The sequence below is a fragment of the Ursus arctos genome, unplaced genomic scaffold (genome assembly GCF_023065955.2).
Source record: "Ursus arctos isolate Adak ecotype North America unplaced genomic scaffold, UrsArc2.0 scaffold_12, whole genome shotgun sequence".
Classification (NCBI taxonomy): domain Eukaryota; kingdom Metazoa; phylum Chordata; class Mammalia; order Carnivora; family Ursidae; genus Ursus; species Ursus arctos.
Window position 1 is genome coordinate 64,297,348 of NW_026622786.1, and position 21,564 is coordinate 64,318,911.

A 21,564-nucleotide genomic window follows, 5' to 3' on the forward strand; every position below is an offset into this window, starting at 1 on the left:
TTATAATAAAAAATAAATAAAAATTTGATTAAAAAAAGCATATTCAGTGGTTTCAGTCTGAGGGTTCTGTTGTATGATAAACTAGGACCTCACTACTGGAGTTTTCAAGCTTGGCTATCTATTTTAATGTCTAATTAGGTATAAAAACTAGAGTTTTCTTATAGCTAGTTACCTTTCCTGAGTCTTTGAAATTAAGTATCTTTGTGTGAATGCTAACTTTTGTAATTATTTTCTTTAGTACTTTGAGTACAAAAATATATTAGCTTATGATTTATTTGTCAGTGATAACCATTTAGTTTGAGCTTGTCAAAAGTAAAGTAATTTTGAGCCTGGAATATGGCTATAACCTAAATCCGAAGGACCTACAGCTTTGAGGTGGTAATGAGTTAGGGAAGAGTTATACAGATTAGGAAAACATTTTCTCAACTTATTTATATAGTTGTCTTAAATGAGCAGTATAGCATGGGCAAGAAGTTCTTTAAAGATAAAGATCAATGTCTACAAATACTTTTCTGATTAAAAACAAATACTAATGAACTGGTGAAAATTTACCTTATTTTTTTTAAAACCACTACCAACAGAATAAAACCATGAGGATAAACACACAAGCAGAAGGAAAGTGATGTTGCTTAAGCTCAGTAAAAATTTTTTTTTCACATATATGATAGAGTAGTCAGTCATCCTATCAAATTAACAAGAATGGTATGCCTCCAGTGAGAAAGCATAGAACGTGTATTGTCTACTTGCTTTGGGTGAAAGGATAATATAGGAAAAAGCTATACACATTGTGTAGTTATGGTAGAATGTCCCCAGAAGTGTTAGAATTATTATATGCATATTTAAAAGTTTAACTTTTTACTATAAAAATAATAACATGCTCGTAAAATCTTAAAATAGGACAAAAGAGTATTAAGTAAAAAGTAAAGCTGTGCTTCCAATTTTTGTTTCCTGAAAAATAGGCTCAACATTAATAATTTCTTATATATCCTTCAGACATTAAAACAGTAAATCGGAAACATTTTTTTTTTATGGAGATGAAACTATACTGTATATACTGTTCTTCCTTTTTTGGGCAGTGCTTATTTTTCTTTTTCTTTTTTTTTTTTTTAAAGATTTTATTTATTTATTCGACAGAGATAGAGACAGCCAGCGAGAGAGGGAACACAAGCAGGGGGAGTGGGAGAGGAAGAAGCAGGCTCATAGCAGAGGAGCCTGATGTGGGGCTCGATCCCCTAACGCTGGGATCACGCCCTGAGCCGAAGGCAGACGCTTAACCGCAGTGCCACTCAGGTGCCCCAGTGCTTATTTTTCTAATTAATAAAGGCTTGCTTATCCTCTGATTGCTGAGGTAGTTTATTGTAGAAATCCTGAAAATTACTGAAGGGCAGGAAAAAGTCATTCAGGATTATGTTTTCCAAAGAATGTTAAAATTTCTGTATGTTTCCATCCAGTTATTATTTTTTATGGACTGTTTGTTTTAATGTCTCCTTCATCATGATTCGTTTTGAATCTCTAATTATGTGAATTAACCTTTTGGGGAAGCCTTTTTTTTTCTTCCCCACAGAGAAGCAAATGTTTATCCCTACAGAGTAACCAAATACAAAACTGTTCGTTTTGTTCAGATGCAGATGTTGTGTAATCTGCGACATTCATTCTTTGACTAATTTACTTTGCCCTACATCAGTCTTAGGATAGATAGAATTCAAATTCACATTTTGAAACAATTTTATGTGGGGTTTGGGGATTGCTTAATGCAGTTGAAATCCTAATGTTATATCTTAACTTTTAAGAGTTTATTGGCCTCCATAAACTAATTTTAAAATTTAAGAATGCTTAGATTTCCTAACCTTATTTTTCTATACATGTTTGTTTGGGTAGAAGTACATTTGTGAAATTATAGTAGAAGCCAGTGGGAAAAAACAATTTAAATAATATATATACAACTACTTAGACTATTAAAGTATGTTATTATATAATGTAACATTTTTACACCTGTTACACTTCCATTATATTGTCATGAAAACTCTGTGAGTAAGTAGCTGGGCAGATGAAAAGAAAAAGAAAAATACAATGAGGTTAAGTCTCTTGTTCAAGATCGTGCATTTAGTTAAAGGAAAAACTAAAACTGTAAATTGACCCATAAAGCAACACATTTCATTTTACTACAGAGCTTGATGCAATACTGAAAGCTTTTCCTGACACTGGGGGATTCATTCTCTGTATTAGGTTCTAAAATGATAATCTATATTATTTCCATTTTGGGTGAAACAAAAATGAAAGATTTTACCATAAAAAGAAGTTTGGCATTCAAGAGAAAAAGTTGTAGTCTTAATTTTGGAGTGATCATACTCATTCAATGATTTCAGATAAAGAAGTTAAATTTTACCATGTTTTCTGTTTTTATCTTGCTATTATCAAATTAATAATAATTTCATGTGTGGTAGAATTTATGTGACAATAAGTTTATAATCAGATTCTTAAATATCATAATATTTGAAGTAAGAATTCCTGGTGTGCTTATACCTTACTTATTTTTATTTTTGACCTTAACATTTTTTTTTAAAGGGTGAAGCCACTTCATTATATCTCTTGGCTGGTTGGGCATGAAGGCAAAGGCAGCATTCTTTCTTACCTTAGGAAAAAGCAAGTATTTAATTAATAAGTATTTTCAGTGTAGCAATCTCTGAAAAATAATAGACAATAAGCATTCTATAACCTATTCTTGTTTTATCTGCTAGAAAGCCTAGAATCAAATCTAATGCTTAATTATAGTCACTTTAATACCTAAATTATTTTAATAGTCCTACTATATTTGTGCATTTCCTTGGAAGCTACCTTTTAGCCCTTATTGGAAGTTAGCTGTGCACAAAATTTTAAAAATCATAAGTAAATGGATTCCAGAGTTACATAAAAGGTTAGCTCTACTCAAGAATTTAGATTTGAATAGTAAAGAAGTCGATTATTTAAATGCTGTGGATCTCCAGCCTTTCCCAACCCAGAAGGTGGACTTCCATGAAAACTACACTGGGCAGAGAAATCCTAACAAATAGTGGGACTGTGAACAATATATGCAGCTGTGTTAGCAGAATATTTCCAAATGCGTTTAAACACTTGGTTAAGTTGCTTAGTCAAATCATAGAAAGATAGCTTTAAATCAGGACCAGTAATTAAAGTACGTCCTTGTTTGATTTTTCTATACACTAATCCAAGAATGGAAAGGAAGATGAGAAATTTAAATAAGTACTTTAAAGCACTGATATGACTAGAACATTCAAAGAAAGCTAAGAGACCAGGGTTTTTATGAAAGAGTAAACTAATGGTATTAGTTACATATATACCTTACATAATAAATGCAGTATGCTTTGACGTGCACAATCTTTCTGCCTTACTGAACTTTATTAGAATTTCACATTCTTCATTCTGGCTTCCTTCTTGTTTTAGGTTTTCGGGATTATTCTAGTCAGGAAAAGATATAGTCTCATTGCTTGTTTCTTAGACGACCTTGAGAGGTTAGCTGATAGTCTGAAAGAGCTCGTTGGACATCCTAAGTAGGGATATATCTGAAGTTTTCCAAGCTTCTGGGAGAGAGGTTCAAAAGGGATGAGTGAAATGCCTCCCAGCAACCATAATTTTAATACTTGGTGCTGTTCTCTTCAACAGAAATTACCATATCTTCATAAAACTATTAATGTTTTACTATGTTGTAATATATATTAGTGTTCCCATAAATATGGCTGTTATTTTGTTCTGGTGATTCTTGCATGCGTTGCAATTTTTTTGGGAGGCCTTGAACTTTAAAAATTTGTACTTTTAAACTCACTTTTGGAAAGCATGTCTGCTTCTGAGCTTCCCAAATTTTACATAGATTTTTGTTAATTTGAAGTATTTGTAGACTGTCAATCCCAAGATACTGATTGGATTCATTTTTTTCCTAACAATAGGTGCTGGGCTCTTGCACTATTTGGTGGAAATGGTGAGACAGGATTTGAGCAAAATTCTACTTACTCAGTGTTCAGCATTTCCATTACATTGACTGATGAGGGTTATGAACATTTCTATGAGGTAAATAATTAAAATGGAATTTAAAAAATGTAGATATAACTTTATGCAAAAGCATAATCAGATGTTTTGTTTTCAGGTTGCTCATACTGTCTTCCAGTATTTGAAAATGCTGCAGAAGCTAGGCCCAGAAAAAAGGTAATATGTACATATTAGAATTAGGCTAGGAACCAGTCCCTAGTATGTTTTAGCCTTCAGGCTGCCAAATAGACATGCTTCAGTCCTACCATGATGGTTTGTCAGGCATTTCCTGCTTAAGTTCCTTCACTGGCTCCATATCCTGATTCTTCTACATGTGAATACTGCATGGGAAACTTGAAACATTAAGGGCTTACATTTATGTGGCCGGTCTGTTTCTTCTCTTTCCTTGCTGAGGATTCTAATAAGAAATTTTTAAGATATATTTAAAAATCTTCTACTTACAATTTTCTTCTTTCACAGAATTTTTGAAGAGATTCAGAAAATTGAAGATAATGAATTTCATTACCAAGAACAGGTACTGGAAGTCAAATTCTTTTTGAATGTTATCTGTGACCAAGTTGAAACTGGTGTGGACATTATTCCTCTTTTTGGAAGTGTCACTGGAATTTTAATTCTGCCACTCTTTGTCATGTGAGTCCTAAGATGGCCTTGAGGTTATCTGAAAATTAATTCTTGTGTTTTTAAGTATGTATATTGAGTGACAGTGGGAGAATTAGGCAGATTGACACAGATCGTGTTGTGTGACAATCATTTTATCTATGTACTCATCCATCCGTCTGTCCTTTTGATAAACATTCATGGAGAGCTTGCTATGGTACTTGATGTTTTGGGAATTCTAATATTATGAAGACATTCTACAGGATAATTCTGTAGTAATTACCATGTGTACTGTTAGAAATGGTGTGCTTTGGGCTCTTAGGGCAAGGAGAGCATTTGCCTTGATCTGAGTAGAATTGGGGACGGCTCCATGAACGTGGTAAATTTGAATTGAGTTCAGCATTAAAAAATGGATAAGGTTTGGATACATTCTAAGCAATGGGAAAAACATAAGTGAGGAACTCTGGGTTATTGTGAAAAAGTAAATGATCCTGCGTGTCTTTGAAAGGAAGGTGTTATATATATAAGGCTGAAAGGTAAGGAGTTTCAAGCAGAGTTTCTTTAAAACCCTTTTTGTGTCTTGGATCACTTTGGAAATCTGTTGAATCCTCAGAATAGGATTTCATCCCTTCAGCTTCTTAATCTCTCGGAAAAAAATGTCATACTGGTACAGTGACCACTGCTTCATCCCTCACCTAGATTCACCAGTTGTTAATAGTCTTCCGTATTTTCTATCCTCCCTCTCTTTTCCTTATATATGTTTTGCATGTGTGCATATCTTTTTCCCAAAACATTTGAGATTTAATTACAGATATCATGATACTTCACCTCTCAATGTTTTTTTAGCATATATCTGCTACACCAATGTATTCTCTTGCATAAACCTCACTAAAATTGTCACACCCAGGAAATTACATTGAAACAATATTGTTAAATATACAAACCAGGGGTGACTGGGTGGTTCAGTCGGTTAAGCTTCTGACTTTTGATCTCAGCTCAGGTCTTGATCTCAGAGTCATGAATTCAAGCCCTGCGTTGGACTCCACACTGGGTGTGGAGCCTACTTTAAAAAATAAGATATGTGTGTGTGTGTGTGTGTGTGTGTGTGTGTGTGTGTACACACATATGTGTATATATATATTACACAATTACACTATATATATTACACAATTCATAAAATAGTGTTTCTAAGTGAATAAAATAAAATACAGCAGTTTTTGAAGGAATACTGAAATAAAGACTCAAAATGGTAAAAAAAATAGTAATATTGTCTCTTTATTAACATATTAAATAACAAGTCTAGCAGTAGGTCTAACAATTATTTCAGTTTTAAGTAGCAGTGAGTGTGAGATATCTGCAACAACTATATTGATTCTTTTTTTTTTTTTTTTTAAAGATTTTATTTATCTGAGAGAGCATACTCGGGGTATGGGGCAGAGAGAGAGAGAGAAGCAGATTCCCTGCTGAGCTCGATGAGGGGCTTCAGTGGGTCTCGATCCCAGGGCCCTACAATCATGACCTGATCTGAAGGCAGTTGCTTAATCGACTGAGCCACCAAGGCACCCCACTGTATTGTGATTTTTATTGGTTAGTCATAGATGCTGCTAATACAAGTGTGGTTTGTACCTATATTCATAATAGAATAAAAATGCTAATTTAGATGTTAGTGAAAATAAATATGTAATTTCTTCCCAGCCAATTCATGCACATACACACTCCTGAATTTGTCCATTGATACATCTTGTGGGAAATGTCTGTGGACCCTGGATTAAACCCCCGATTTAGAACTGCTTCATAGAGCATCTTGAAGCTGCCTTTTTAGTTCATCACCAGAGATGATTCCCTGAATATCTACCCTAAGTAGAGAAGATTTAGGTACATGAGGACAAGGTCACAAAAACTGTAAGCTTCCAGTTGCTGTTGATTCCTATGTAATCTGCTCTGTATACTCGAATAATTGTAATAGAAATAAAAATCTTAATCTGTGAAAACAGGCTGCTTTGACACATCTGTTGGCCATTACGGGCCCTATAGGCACTCCTCCATATAACTGGACTGGTAGGCATAGAACTCCACAAGTCCTGCCAGCTACCTTACCAGGAGTAATTTTGTTCAGTGTCCTTATCAGCTGTGGTGGCAACATGTGGGTCAGAACTATGGCAGGGAAGGAGCGGCAGCAAGAATTGTGGACTACAAGTGTAAGTGATACCCAGATTCCTTTTTTGGGGATCAGCTTTTTAGCATTGGTGGAGTGAGTGATAGTTTTTCTGCCCCTCCAGTTTCTTCTTAGCAAATCATTTCAAGATGTCTTTTTACTGACATCTCCCCATTTCTGTAGCTCATTTCTTTTACCGTTAGCAATAGTCATGAATACTTGTCTTGATTTTAAAACGTGAGCCCAAGACATCTTAGATTAAAACCTAATCAGTGCAAAGTGAGAACAAATCAGAAAGGTTTATATCTCTGTGTGAACTGCTAAATTAACTCAAGTAGCTCAACTTATTTTGGCTTTTATAAATTTCTGTTTTTTTAACAAAGTTGGAATGTGTCCTCTTTAGACTGTTTCTGGTCTTCATCAATAAAGGCAAATAGGAATGTCCTTTTCAAACTATTCAAACCAGTCTTATTAAGAAATTCATGTATGTATGTATGTATTTATTTATTTATTTAAGATTTTATTTGAGAGAGAGCATGAGCCAGGGGTGAGGGGCAGAGGGAGAGGGAGAAGCAGACTCTCTGCTGAGCAGGGAGCCCAACTTCGGACTTGATCCCAGGACCCTGGGATCATGACCTCAGCCAAAGGCAGCCGCTCAGCTGACTGAATCACCAGTTGCCCTTAATTAAGAAATTTAAACAAATTATTTCCCATAGGAACTTGGACTCAATATGTCTTATAAATCAACAATATGAACTAGAACAAGGTTTTTAAGCATGTGCTTTTCTGTAGGCAGAAAAACAGAAATAATCTAATAATAAGGCAGTAAGAGTTTGTAGTAGATTAAAAAAAAAATTAGAGGACAGACAATAACAAGTGTTGGAGGAGAAATAGAGAAATTAGAGCCCTCATACATTGCTGGTGGGAATTATAGAGTGGTGTAGCTGCTTTGGAAAACAGTTTGGCAGTTCCTTAAAAAGTTAAACAGACTTACCATATAAGCTCTACTATAAGGCCTCCTAGGTATACACCCACGAGAATTGAAAACATGTCCACACAAATACTTGTACACACGTATTTCTGATAGCAGTATTCAGTATAGCCCCAAAGTGGAAACACCCAAATGTCAACGAATGCATGGTTAAACAAAACGTAGAATATGCGCACTGTGGAATATTCTTCAGCCATGAAAAGGAATGAAGTACTGATTCATGCTACAACATGGATGAGCCTTGGAAATGTGCTAAGTGAAAGAAGCCAGTCAGCACAGGTCACATGTTCTATGATTCCATTTATATGACACATCCAGAGTAGGTAAATCCATAGAGATACAGCACAGATTGATGGTTGCCAGTGGCTAGGGGGAGTGGGTAGTAGGGAGTGAATGCTTAATGGTTATGGGAGTTTCCTTTTGGAGCCATGAAAATATTCTCTGACTAGATGGTGGTGATGGTTGTATAACTTTGTGAATATCCTAGCCACTAAATCGTACACTTTATTTTAAATTTTATTTCATTTTTAATTGTGTACTTTAAAAGGGTGAATTTTATGATATGTGAATTATATCTTCTAAAAAAGTGAAAGAATAGCGTTTGAGTGTTTTTCTTAGCACCTGCTCCATTGCCTTGGCACTGGAGATCTGCTTTTAGCCAGGGTCCTTGGTGTTTTCTCATAGGAAATATCTTGAATCATTCAATTTTGTTGCATACTGACCAGAGCAGTTAATTTATAAGTGAGTGGCTGGTGAGAATAGCTTAACTTAAAAAAAAAAAAATGAGAACAGAGTAGGAGGAATCATTTTAAATAATTATAGCACCTTAGTGACTGGTCAACTTGATGATTCAGGAATGTTTCCTGAAGTGGGAAGTGGGACAAAAAAAGCTAGCAATCTTTCCTTACTTTTTTCTTATTCTATTTTTTTTAAGTTTTTATTTATTTATTCGACAGAGATAGAGACAGCCAGTGAGAGAGGGAACACAAGCAGGGGGAGCGGGAGAGGAAGAAGCAGGCTCATAGCGGAGGAGCCTGATGTGGGGCTCGATCCCAGAACGCCGGGATCACGCCCTGAGCCGGAGGCAGACGCTTAACCGCTGTGCCACCCAGGCTCCCCTCTTATTCTATTTTTATGTGGTAATTTAGTAAATAACATATACCTATGGTCTCTAGTTTAATGTATGCACATCTCATTTCTTCTCCATGAATGCAGTAACCTTCTCTTCTGTCTTCCATTAGGTGAGAGAACAACCCATACTGTCTAGTAAAGGACTGGATAGTGTGGTTATTTTGGAAAGAGTGTTTGCTGCTCCGTTAGGAGTCCTGAGTTCTAGTATCTGCTCTGCCTGTTATTTACTGTGTGACTTTGGGCAAGTCTCCTGATCAATCTGAGTTTATTTCCTCATAAAATGTGGGAATAGAACCACTGACGGACTTGTCAGTTTTAAGATTCTGAACGTCCGGGTGCTCAATTAGTACTTAAATTGATCGCTTTCCTCTGAACAAGTTAGAGAACTTGTGGTTACTCTTTCAGTTTTAAATTGAGGTAATACACTGATTAATAGAGTTTCTTATAGCAAGACTTTTATCTACTGACACATTTTGATTTCTGCATTGATTTAATTCATGTTTACAGATGGTTTTAGGCGATAGTGCTATAGTGATAAAATGATGAAGACCCTGTCTTTAAGGACATCAGTCACATGGGGCACTTGACCTGTAAGCAAGCATTTACAGTTCAGTGTTGTAATGCTGTCATGATGAGGCTGTGATGTGATTAGAGCTTAGTGTGGTGTAGGGCTCAGGACGGGAGTTGGAGGGGTGTCAGGTTAACTTCCTTAAGGTGGTAAATTTTCTCTGGCTAAATTTTCTTAGAATTCTGAGCATCAAATCACCCCCCCCCCTTTTTAAAGTAATCGCTATGCCCAACGCGGGGCTTGAGTGAGCATCAAATTCTTAAGCTAAAATTATATTTGCTCAGTATATTTCTGTTCAGAGGCTTTTGGTTTCATTGTTAAAAAGGAAAAATTATTTGTATTTTGTGGTAAATTAAGAATAAGGGAAGTTTCTGGTATGAAATAATTCTCTCTTTACAGACAGATCCAGTTGAGTATGTGGAAAATATGTGTGAAAACATGCAGCTGTACCCACTACAGGACTTTCTCACTGGAGATCAGCTTCTTTTTGAATACAAGCCAGAAGTAAGGAGGTTTCATTTCGAAGAGTTACTTTTAGACAAAAGGGGAGGGGGAGAAAGTGCAAAGATATACTTAAGAACTGTGGGAATGTAGAAAACTTGGTTAAATTTGTCAGATTTTTTTGTTTAAATGGAAGAAATATAAGTTTTGTGGGTAATTTTTCATGATTGTTGTATATAATCATGTTTTAAATATGAGGAGAAAATCAAGTCCGTTTCTTAGGTACTATTATTCTCACTATTTTTGAAGTGTTATAATATCTACTAAAAAAAGTTATTCCTAGAATTACGTGCTGTAGTTGCCAAGCTTACTTAGAGAGTTGTTTTGCTTACCTTTTGGTTCAGTTAGAGACTCTGGGTAATTACATTTTAACCATTTTGAAAATGTTTATAAGAAATGTTAAGATTCCCTGAATTTGAAACATGTGACTTATAGACAATATTACATACAAGTAAATACTTGGCTGGGTTTTTCCTTCCTTCCTCGTTGGGAGTAAGTCATTTTGCTCCATATGGGGTAGCAGTTCTCATTTGGGAGATTTTGCCCCCAGAGGATGTTTGTCAGTGTCTGGAGACATTGCAGTTGTCACGACTGGGGGAGGATATTTGTCAGTGTCTGGAGACATTGCAGTTGTCACGACTGGGGGAGGATATTTGTCAGTGTCTGGAGACATTGCAGTTATCACAACTGGGGATGCTCTTGGCAGATCATCTAGTCGGTGGGAAGTCAGAAGCGGCAGCTGCTAAGCATCTCACAGTGCGGAAGACGGCACCCCACAATGAAGTATTATTTGGCCCAAGATGTTAATAATGCTGAGGTTGAGAAATCTTGATATAGGGTATTCCAGATTTTTAAAGATAGGAAAGGGTACAGGAGGAAGCAGTAATTACACATTCTTGTTACCTCCTAGGAAGATTGGGCCCAGGGGTCCAAGTATTTTATTCTGAACTGCCATTTGTGTTTTTCCTCAAAGAAATGGTGTTTAATTGGTAGTTAGGGTTTCAAACCTTACCCACAAAATCTTGTGTTTACTCCTATCATAGCTGAAGGATTATTGAAGGAGGCCTTGCAATGGGATCATTTTATTGATTCTTGGGGATGAGGTAGTATAAGCAGAGTTTTTGGAATCATACACAACTTGTTTAGAACTCCACATTTGTCATTTCTAGCTGTGTTGTTCTGTGCATATTATGGAATCTTTAACACATATTATGTAACTTTTAACAGGAACCTGAGTATTATTTTCTATAAATGGGTATACCTTAGAGTTGTTTTAGGATTAAATGAAATAACGTATGCTAAACACTACCTGGCACATAGTAAAACTTAGTAAATGAGAGCTATTTTTACTGCTAGTATTATTATTATGTAGGATTTGAGATGAATACAGTTTATAGCATTATCAGGAAACATTTGAAACAACTAATAGACTAATGAAGTTTTATAAATTAGGGTGTTAAAGACTATAGATAGAGTTTCATGAGCATCAAGATGCTAGGATCTTGGGGATGCCTAACATATGGCTTTGCCTTTTTAACAGAGATGTATTAGGTTAAAGTTGTTATTTGTGTGTGTGTGTGTGTCTCCCACCCCCTCCCCCCCAATTAGGTCATTGCTGAAGCCCTTAATCAGCTAGTTCCACAAAAAGCAAATCTTGTTCTGCTGTCTGGTGCTAATGAGGGGAAATGTGACCTCAAGGAGAAATGGTTTGGGACTCAGTATAGTATGGAAGGTAAAATATTTTAATAATTGTCCTACGAGTTTAGGTTTAGCTGACTCATCTGAGAATTTTTATTCCTTAATAATTTGTCTGATGGTTCCTATGAAAAAAAGTATAAACTTTTTTAGAAGTTTACTTTGAAATGAAAATTATTTATACTGCTTTGCAGAAAATTACTTTCTGCTATGTTTATATTTATTATAGCTAGTAAAATCCTGTGTTCTGGGTGGTTTGGGGAAGAGTTTTGACTATTTTAGAAAAGTGCTTCTGAAACTTCAGTATACATATATGTCACCTAGAGGTCTTATTAAAATACAAACTCTTATTCACTGGCTCTGGGTTAGGGCTTGAAATTCTGCATTTCTCATAAGCTCCCAGGTGATCAGTGCTGCTAACCACACTTCGAATAGTAAATGGCTAGCATGCCTGGATATGTTACAGTTTTCCTGAGAAAGAAGAATCAATTTGTGAAGGCTAGTTGTTAATTGATTTTTTATTAAGAGAATTCTCAACATTGCATTGTTTATTGGATAGTTTGTTTTTCATCTCTACAGATGTTGAAAACTCTTGGGCCGAACTATGGAAGACTAATTTCGAATTAAATCCAGATCTTCATCTTCCAGCTGAAAATAAGTACATAGGTCAGTGAAATAGCAGTCATTATACATAATCCGTCTATGTATCAATAAAACAAGTAGCACCTGTATAGTGCATTTACAAAGTGTCATTTGAATTACTATTTGAGCTTCCCAGTAACACTCTAGAGTAGTCATTACTGTTTTCTTACTTTTTGAATGAGAAAACCTGAGGCTTAAAAAGGCAAAGTGACTTTTCCTAGACTAATCAGTTGGTGAATGGAGAAAACAGGACTTAAATGTAGATGTTGGGACTCCCTGAGACTTCTGCTTTTTCTTGTGTATCATAGCTGATCCTTTCATGTCAATCTCTGTAGGACTAGCCATTATCTTGCCTGGTTGTTTTAGTGTTTTTTAAACCAGAAGGTTTGTGAAATCATTGTAGTGGGTTGTCAGGTCAGTGTAATGAGTTAGGAAAGTATTAAAAAGAACCAGTTAGGATGGAAAATAGCAAAAATGTTTATTTGCTTTATAAAGAAGATGTATTATTTCAAGAATTTCTGTTCTGTGTAGATATATGTGTGTGTATCTGTCTACCTGTCTACCAGCTTTCAATGGGAAACATTGTAGGTCAAAGGTTACAGTTGTATATAACTAATTTACTCAGAATGCCATTTTCCCTAGCAGTTCCACTTCTAGGTATATACCCAGAAGAATTGAAAACAAGTAGTCAAACAAATACATGTACATGCATATTCACAGCAGCATTATTCATTAATGGGAGACAGCCCATATGTCCATCAGTGAATGAATGGATGAACAAATTATAGTAAATATATACAAAGGAGTAATATTCAGTCATAAAAATAAGTATGTACATGCTACAACATGGATGAACCTTGAAAACATTATGCTGAAGAAGCCAGACATAAGGGGTCATATAGGATTCCATTTATATGAAAAATCCAGGATATATAAATCCATAGAGTCAGAACACAAGTTGATGGTTGCCAGTGGCTTGGGGGAGTGGATAATGGGAAGTGACTGTTTAATGGAGTGTAAAGGTTTCCTTTTAGGGTGATGAAAATGTTTTGAAACTGGATAGAAGTGGTGGTAGTACAACATTATGAGTGTACTAAATACCTCTGAATTGTTCACTTTAAAATGGTTGATTTTGTTTTGTGGATCTAACCTCAATTAGAAGAACAAAAGACTTTTTAAAAAGTCTCACGTATTTTAGACAATTCAGTTCCGCATCTTGAACTTTAAGTATCTAAACAACCCAGTTCTTTTTAATCAATATAACAAGTAGTTTTTTCTATTCTTGTTTTCCTTTAAGTAGCTATTTCTCACCTACATATTCATAAAACAATGTATGTTTTCATTAACTTAGAGGACACGTTTGACTTTTTTTTTAAGATTTTATTTATTTGTCAGAGAGAGAGAGAGTAAGCACAAACAGGGGGAGCAGCAGGCAGAGGGAGAAGCAGGTTCCCTGCTGAGCAGGGACCAGATCTCAGGACCCTGGGATCATGCCCTGAGGCAAAGGCAGACACCTAACTGACTGAGCCACCCAGGCGTCCAAGTTTGACTTTGTTAGAACAGAACTTTTTTGTTACCTTTCAAATGTCCGTAAGGTTGATAGAAGACATTCTCTTTCAAGAATGGATTTGTTTATAAATTGGTTTATACAGCTATCCTGATTAAAGGTCCCTCTTAAAGTTAAGACTATCTTTGAGAAAGAGAAGCAGAACGTGGAGAGATCAGAATCAATCTTTAGGAAATTACAGATCTTCAGAGTTCATTTAAAGGGCAAGAGAATTTTCTGTGTTCTACTAATTTATTATATTCTAGCGTTTGAATTTGGCTTATTTTTGCCACAAAGAGAAATTATCTAGACTTCTAAAACCAAGAACAGATTGTTGGAATCAGGTTGAATTACTGGAATGAATTGTTTTTTCTCTTGTTAGCCACGGACTTCATGTTGAAGGCATTTGATTGCCCTGAGACAGAATACCCTGTTAAAATTGTGACTACTCCACAAGGTTGCCTGTGGTATAAGAAAGACAACAAATTCAAAATTCCCAAAGGTAAAATGTTTCCCTTTCTAAAAGGAGTGAAATAAGTATAGCAACTCTTTTTCCACTTTGGTAGCAACCTGTTTCTGTGTGTCTGTCACCTGTCTCCCTTTCCTCCTTCCTCTTCCAATTGAAGATCTTTTCTAGGCTCATCTATCATATCCATACTGCGCTCCTGTGCCTTCACAGAAATCCTTGTATACATTACAGATTCTAGGAAATAAATAAGGATTCAAGGCTTAAAATGAAATTGTTTTAAAATATTTTTCTTGCAGTTAAATGAAAGCAGAGCCAGGTATGGGGACATCTTAGGGAATGGGTGGTATGTTTTAAACATTTTTAAAAAGAGAATAAGAGTATGCCGAAGGAGATTATTCTTGGACACAATAGCTAGCCTGTTCCAGCATTACAAATGGGAAATATCCTCCATCGCTCTCTCTCTACCATTTGCTTTTATCGTAAAAGAATCACAGTATACTGTTAAATAGACTCCAGAGTTCTTGTCTTTAATGTGTTAACCCAAACTGTGTTTTTTATTTTTTGTTCTTGTGCATAGCATAGGAATTTACTGAAGCAGCTTGGAATAAAAAGAAATCCCTTTGTTGCCATTTAATCCAGATCCCTAACCTCAACACAGCTGTTCTGTGGCTCCCAGGGATTCTTAAGTTTATTGGGAAGGTGTTTCTTGAATTACTTACCACTGTTTCTAAAAATGTTCTTAACATTTATTCAGCTTCTTTGGAAAGTCTGTGCTGTAACTTTCTGTGAGCTTTGGGATTGTTCTTTAATGTTTTTGACATGTATACCTCTGTAAACATTTTCTCTGACCAAAGCTATTAATGTAGTATTCCTAGGCTCCTTTGTGTTATCTGTTTATGTATCTGGCCTTCCCATAGACGAAAGTGTGCCTTTTGGATACTATTTAGAATGGTAAATGTTACTTTTTAAAAGATAACTTCAGGATAAAGATGTAACAAGGATTTAAGGGCTAGTAGTTTATTTCAGAATTTTTAGAAAACACGATGTTAGGGACATGTGGCAGATGTCTAAAATATTTGAGGCCTCTGGCCTAGATTTTCTTATCTTTTTTTTTTTTTTTTTTTTTTTTTAGCGTATATACGTTTCCATCTGATTTCACCTTTGATACAGAAGTCTGCAGCAAAGTAAGCAATTGTCCTCTTTATTGGAAAATATGTTTCTTATTGAAAAACTGTTTTGTTTGTCTCATTCTGAATCATTCTGTCATTTTCTCTGTCAGTACTGAGCTGTGCTGCTGATTCGTGTATTTTTTTCTGTGCCCCAAATTATTTGTATTGATGCTGAACATTGAAATGGAATTGTGGCTGCTCCAATTCCAGCACCCAGTAATAAAACATGCTGTAGTATAGGGTGGTCATAGTATTACTGGATTGAGAAAGTTCTTTAGAAATGAGTTTGGATTAACTTCTGGTCTGTAATGAGAACAAATGCATCTGTTGATCCTGTGTCTAGAAACTGGCAAGGAATCTGATTATACTTTGTAGCAAATAACTTACGTATTTATATAGATAACTGCACTGTGGGAGGTCACAGCTTACAATGTGCCTGAATCCTTGGAAGCGCTCAGGAAATGTTAGTGTACTTCCTTTCCTTTGCCGCTTGAACTATGGAATCCTGAGATTCCATAGTATATAGTATAGAGTACCTGAGAATGACAGCACTAATATTTATTAATACCACTTGAAAAAATGTATTAACTGCCTCCCTTCCCTCAGATTTTTAATTTGTCAGTCAGAAGACCTGGGCTGCAGGAATGGCCAGAGCCTTTGGGCCAGTTATTTTTATGCCTTTTACATTTAGCCCATTTTTCAGTATAAGCGTTAACATTATATGTATGCATAACATGACAAAGATTGGGAAGCTCTGCTGAAGGTGGGTGTTCTGTATTGTGCCTATAAAACTGAGCCCTGAGTAAGCTGTATTTACCTTTGAACTACATTCTGGAGTAATCATTTTTTTAAAAGTGAAATTTCCTACTCCAAAGCACATTTGTTTTTATTTCTGCCAATTAATGGTGCTGTTTGCATTTTATATTCTCAGTGTGGTCCTCTTTGATATCTTTGTCAATATTCTTACCCATAACCTTGCGGAGCCAGCTTATGAAGCAGATGTGGCCCAGCTAGAGTATAAGTTGGTAGCTGGAGAACATGGTTTAATTATTCGAGTGAAAGGATTCAACCACAAACTACCTGTAAGTACAAGTGTCCCGTTTTGCTTATAGTGTTGCCCCTAAAGCACCAAGATAGAGGCTTATGCATGGGTTACTATACACAGAAATGTTTATTAATGTGGGTTCTCATGTTTTCTTGGCCGGTGACAGCTGTTCTGACTTGGGCCACACATAAGAGCAACATATCCACTAATTACTAGCAATGCATGCAGTACAGCTTCTGCTTCAGGCTTGATTTCACTTCCCTTTGCTTCCCTGCAGTTTGTCTGCAGCCAACACTAGATAGGAGGGTTTGATAGAAAGTTGTCATTACTTCCAAAATCAATATATAAATGTAATGTTCTCCCAGTTAAAGTCACATTTAGGGGCAGTGGAGATGCTGAATAAAAAATTATTTAAGTTTAGGGCGCCTGGGTGGCTCAGTTGGCTAAGCGACTGCCTTCAGCTCAGGTCATGATCCCTGGGTCCTGGGACCAAGTCCCACATTGGGCTCCCCCTGCTCTGTGGGGAAACTGCTTCTCCCTCTCCCTCTGCCTGCCACTCCCCCTGCTTGTGCTCTCTCTCTTGTCAAATAAATAAAGAAAATCTTTTAAAAAAAATTTTTAAATTAAAAATTATTTATTTGGAAGAAGAAAGTGTTTAAGAATACTTACGAAAATTAAAGAAGAAAAAGAGGAATCACTGCTCCAAATTTCACAGTTATTGAGGATTTTATCTCCTGAATATCCTTGAGTCACCAGTACTCCTCCAAATACCTATTCCCAAGCTGGGCCCCTGGTAAAAACCAATGGGAAGCATTCCCTCCATCCCTGCCCCAAAACGTAGTGGATTTCATGCTTCTCTACTTAAAGTGCTTCTTTCTTTTCTTTTAAGCTACTATTTCAGCTCATTATTGACTACTTAGCAGAGTTCAGTTCCACACCAGCTGTCTTCACAATGATAACCGAGCAGTTGAAGAAGACCTACTTTAACATCCTCATCAAGCCCGAAACTCTGGCCAAGTGGGTATACATAGGATCGATCAGCTTCTATTTCGAAGGCCTGAAAGTATTTGTCTTTCTAGGGGTTAGGTGTGTGAAATGAGGCTGTAGTTTCAGTGCTGTTTTTCAAACAAATTAGAATTGGCTGTGGTTTAGGAAACCATCCATTGAGTTATAGGCCTTCTAAACCTAGCTTAAGTAGCTGTCTGTGAGTAGGACTAAAATAAGCCTACTCACTATACTTAACTAGAGGCTAAATAAAGGTAAACAAGGATGTTTTTCCAAAGTTTCTAAGTAAGTAACAGTTGAAGAAGTGCTGGCTTTGTTATAGCTCAAAATTGCTTTCCTACTGATATCGGTGTATTGGGTGTTGTGATGAGGTAGTTCAGCTAAATTGCGTAACCCATCACTTATCTGGCATCTGCAGCTATCCAGAATTCAGCCAAGTTTCCAGAGGAAACTAAAAAGGCTTCTAACCGTCTGCATAATAATGTTTAAGCCCTCTGCTCATAACCCCTTGAGTCTGTTATTAGAGTCTGTTCTTTTGTCCAGGGCTAATGGTAGCCTAGATGTACCTCTGTATGAATCAGAAAAAGTACCCCTTTTTGGTGCCTTCTGTCAGTGGGTAGAGCCTCTGTGGGAGGGAGAAAAAGTCCTCTCTGAGCAGACACAGCCCTTCGTGCACATGACTTGCAAGCCCCTGCTTGACCTCCGTGCTGAGCATCTGTAGATGGTGAACAAACAGCACAACCTTATATAGAGGCCCTACTTTTGACCCATTTATCTATCTGTCTATTTATCTCATGGTCAGTTCTTTTATTTAACTTTTTAAAAATTTAAATTAATTAACATATAATATATTATTGGTTTCAGAGGTACAGGCCTGTGATTCATCAGTCTTATATAATACCCAGTGCTCATTACATCACATGCCCTCCTTAGTGTCCATCACCCAGTTACCCCATCTCTCTTCTCCCCCTTTCGACAAAGTTATAAGGAGTCCATAAGTGAACAAAATGCAAAAGCAGGGCAGGTGGCAGTTAAGAGTCAGACCTGTAATAACTGATAATCTGGTCACAAAAAGTTATAAAAACTAATAACCAAATGCAAGTTGGAAAGGCGAGTTGTCTAGAACTATCAATATGATGAAAAATAGCCCTGTGTGTCCAACAGCTCCTGAGTACTGCTTCATTCACGTGTGGTAGACTAATAATTGTACCTGTTTATCGAAGAGTCAGTATTTGCGAGATACAAAACCTTTATATGTATATATTTATTTCTCTCCAAAACTCTATAATGGTAGCCATTACTATTTTCCTTGTTTTAAAAATGAAGAAATTGAGTCACAGATGCTAAGTAACTCGTCAAGTTTAAACAGTTTAGTGTGGGGGGGGGGAGTTGGGGGTGGTGAGGAGTTGGGGTGATGTGGAATAGGGGTTAGTCTGATTCTGGCCTAGAGCCACTATGTATACTATGTTGTCGCCACAGTAATAGGTTCCCATAATGCTGGCCTCTAGTAATTAATAAAATGTTAATGGAATTTTAAATAAAAATAGTAATTCTGAATTGGTGTGTGACTCATCTGGCAACTAATGTGAAATATTTTATTGTGCACTTGAGACAGATAAGTGAGTTGTACCAGTGAGCAAATCTATGTATAGTTTTGTAAATGTAATTTTAAATGGTTTTTGGTGATTATGACATTGTTTCTCCCATCTTATGATAGAAATTGTGTCTCTTTAGAAACACGTCATCTGTAAAAACTTAACCAAATCTTTTTTTATCTAAAGATTCATTTCAAAACGACGAAACTTTTTTTTCTGCCCTCTGAATAGAGATGTGCGGCTTTTAATCCTGGAATATGCCCGTTGGTCTATGATTGACAAGTACCGGGCTTTGATGGATGGCCTTTCCCTTGAGTCTCTGCTGAGCTTCGTCAAGGAGTTCAAATCCCAGCTCTTTGTTGAAGGCCTGGTACAAGGAAATGTCACAAGCACAGTGAGTGTGAGGTGCTCTGTTGCTCTTGGCGAGGTCTGAATGCTGTTGTGGGCTCTGGAATTGCAGTAGTTCTCCAAAAAGGGAAGCTCTGTAGTTCTGACAGGTCAGAGTTGTCCTAGCACAGCCGTTCTGATGCTGGGAAAGACTTTCTTAATGAGACGACTGCTGATAATGGACAGGGCTTTGGGTGAAATGGATTTGGTAAATTTATGGTATTGGTTATTGAAGATTGTGTGTGGAAACAACAGTTTAAAGTGGGAGCTCTGGGGTGTGGTGAGGGATGTATACACACACACACATACTTTGGCAGAACTTATATATCAAAGTTGTGTGTCAAGTTAAGGAGCTTGGGCTTTATCCTGTAGTAAATGGAAAATCAGTGAAGTATCTAAAAAGGGATTTGTTGTTAAGAAAGATGCAGGGACCAGTTATGAGGCTTTTATAAGAATTGACATGATTCCAGAATGTACAAGGTATCCAGTGTAGTCAAAGTCATAGAAACAGAAAGTAGAATAGTGGTTACCAAGGGTTGGGAAGATGGAAAAAAGGGGGAGTTGTTTTATGGGTATAGAGTTTCCGTTTTGCAAGTGAGAAAGTTCTGGGGTTCCGTTTTACAACATTGTAAATAAATGTAACACTGTGGAACTGTACACTTAAAAATGGTGAAGATGCTAAACTTTGTTATGTGCTTTTACCCCCCATCCCCATGTTGAAGCAAAAGATGATGAAGCCTGAGCTTAGGCAAAGTAAATGAAAAAGAAATAGTGAGGTAGAGGATGGCCAAAACTCAGTGACTAATTGGATGTGGGGGTGATAGAGGAGGGAGGGGTTTAAGATGATGCCTGGATTTCTTGCTTGAACCAGTGGGTTGGTGGAGGAGTAGGAAAAATAGGTTTGGGGGCATATGAGGAGTTTGTTCTGATACTTACTGAGTGGGATAGGTCTGTGGTTCTTTTAACTAACTAAGGCCTCTTCCAGCCAAGGATGCTTGTTTGGGAGTCTCCCTAAATTATTTGGCTGTTGACCATCTTCCTTCATGGCTTCCCAGTTTCTCAGGACTGGCCCTTTGATGGAATATATAACTGGCCATTCTTGAGCCTGGCTGCTGTTTCCTCTCCACTTCCTCTCTGTCTTTATTCCCCAGCCCTCAAACCAGCTTTAGTTTCTTTCCTCCCCACAGAAGTTTAAAAGCTTCAACCCACATAGAGAGGATAGCTGCCCGCTTTTCTGAGCACAGTGGGAGTACCGGCCAGGGGTCCTTTTGATCCAGAGGTAGTACCATGAATTGCTCCAGGTAGAAACCACTGTCGAGATGAGCTGACACTTCCTTTTATCCCCCATTTTATAGATAAGAAAACAGAAGTCTTGAGAGGGGAGAGGATGCATTCACTCAGTGTTAAGTGTTATTCTGTTGCTCTCTATGCCACGTTTTTTATTTATAGACTGAGGTTTTGAAAACACAGTCACAAGTGTCACAGAGGACAGAGCCTGGTGGGCTAAACTGAACAGTTAAGCTTGATCAGGTCACAGTGTACAGGTAAATAGAATGCCAATGGGAGAACAAAGGAGGAGCTGTTCAGTTGAGAGCCCCTGAATTTTCAACAATCATAATCAATGTGGTTGACAGACTATATCTGCTTTCCTAATGCTAGCCACTGCTTCTTAAAGAATTAGAATATTGATATTAGTTGGTTCTGGTTGAAATTAATGTCAAGAGAGCGTGCTATAGTTATTTTTTTCTCTTTTGCCTCCTAGGAATCCATGGATTTCCTGAAATATGTTGTTGAGTGAGTATTGGTTTATGTTTTCTCTGTAGGAGTTGTATATTCCTTCCAGCAGGAGGGCCTTGAGCCACAGCTCAGTTATTACTAAATCCACAGTGGATGATGCTCCTTGTGGTATGTTTTCTTGAGGCTGGTTATGTAAGCAAAGGAATTCAGAAGGGGCTGTGGATGGCCTGACCTCCTCTTCACAGTAGTTTGTGGGTGGGGGTAAGAGGATAAAGGCACTGCTCAGTGAC

The 21,564-nt window shown here is 36.9% G+C and overlaps 1 protein-coding gene across 3 annotated transcripts in view; it reads left to right on the forward strand.

Moving 5' to 3' along the window:
• Positions 1 to 21,564, forward strand: part of NRDC (nardilysin convertase) — a 100,909-nt gene that overhangs the window by 73,698 nt on the left and 5,647 nt on the right. For all 3 annotated transcript variants that reach the window (XR_008958876.1, XM_026498117.4, XM_026498116.4), the window contains 13 exons: positions 2,566 to 2,643; positions 3,942 to 4,062; positions 4,139 to 4,197; positions 4,501 to 4,555; positions 9,883 to 9,987; positions 11,593 to 11,716; positions 12,259 to 12,345; positions 14,250 to 14,369; positions 15,469 to 15,520; positions 16,437 to 16,587; positions 17,440 to 17,567; positions 19,382 to 19,544; positions 21,300 to 21,331. Coding sequence is in view for 2 of the 3 variants with exons in the window: in XM_026498117.4 (XP_026353902.1) it covers positions 2,566 to 2,643; positions 3,942 to 4,062; positions 4,139 to 4,197; positions 4,501 to 4,555; positions 9,883 to 9,987; positions 11,593 to 11,716; positions 12,259 to 12,345; positions 14,250 to 14,369; positions 15,469 to 15,520; positions 16,437 to 16,587; positions 17,440 to 17,567; positions 19,382 to 19,544; positions 21,300 to 21,331 (1,275 nt within the window). In the remaining variant the exon portion in view is untranslated. The remainder of the gene's footprint in view (positions 1 to 2,565; positions 2,644 to 3,941; positions 4,063 to 4,138; positions 4,198 to 4,500; positions 4,556 to 9,882; positions 9,988 to 11,592; positions 11,717 to 12,258; positions 12,346 to 14,249; positions 14,370 to 15,468; positions 15,521 to 16,436; positions 16,588 to 17,439; positions 17,568 to 19,381; positions 19,545 to 21,299; positions 21,332 to 21,564) is intronic.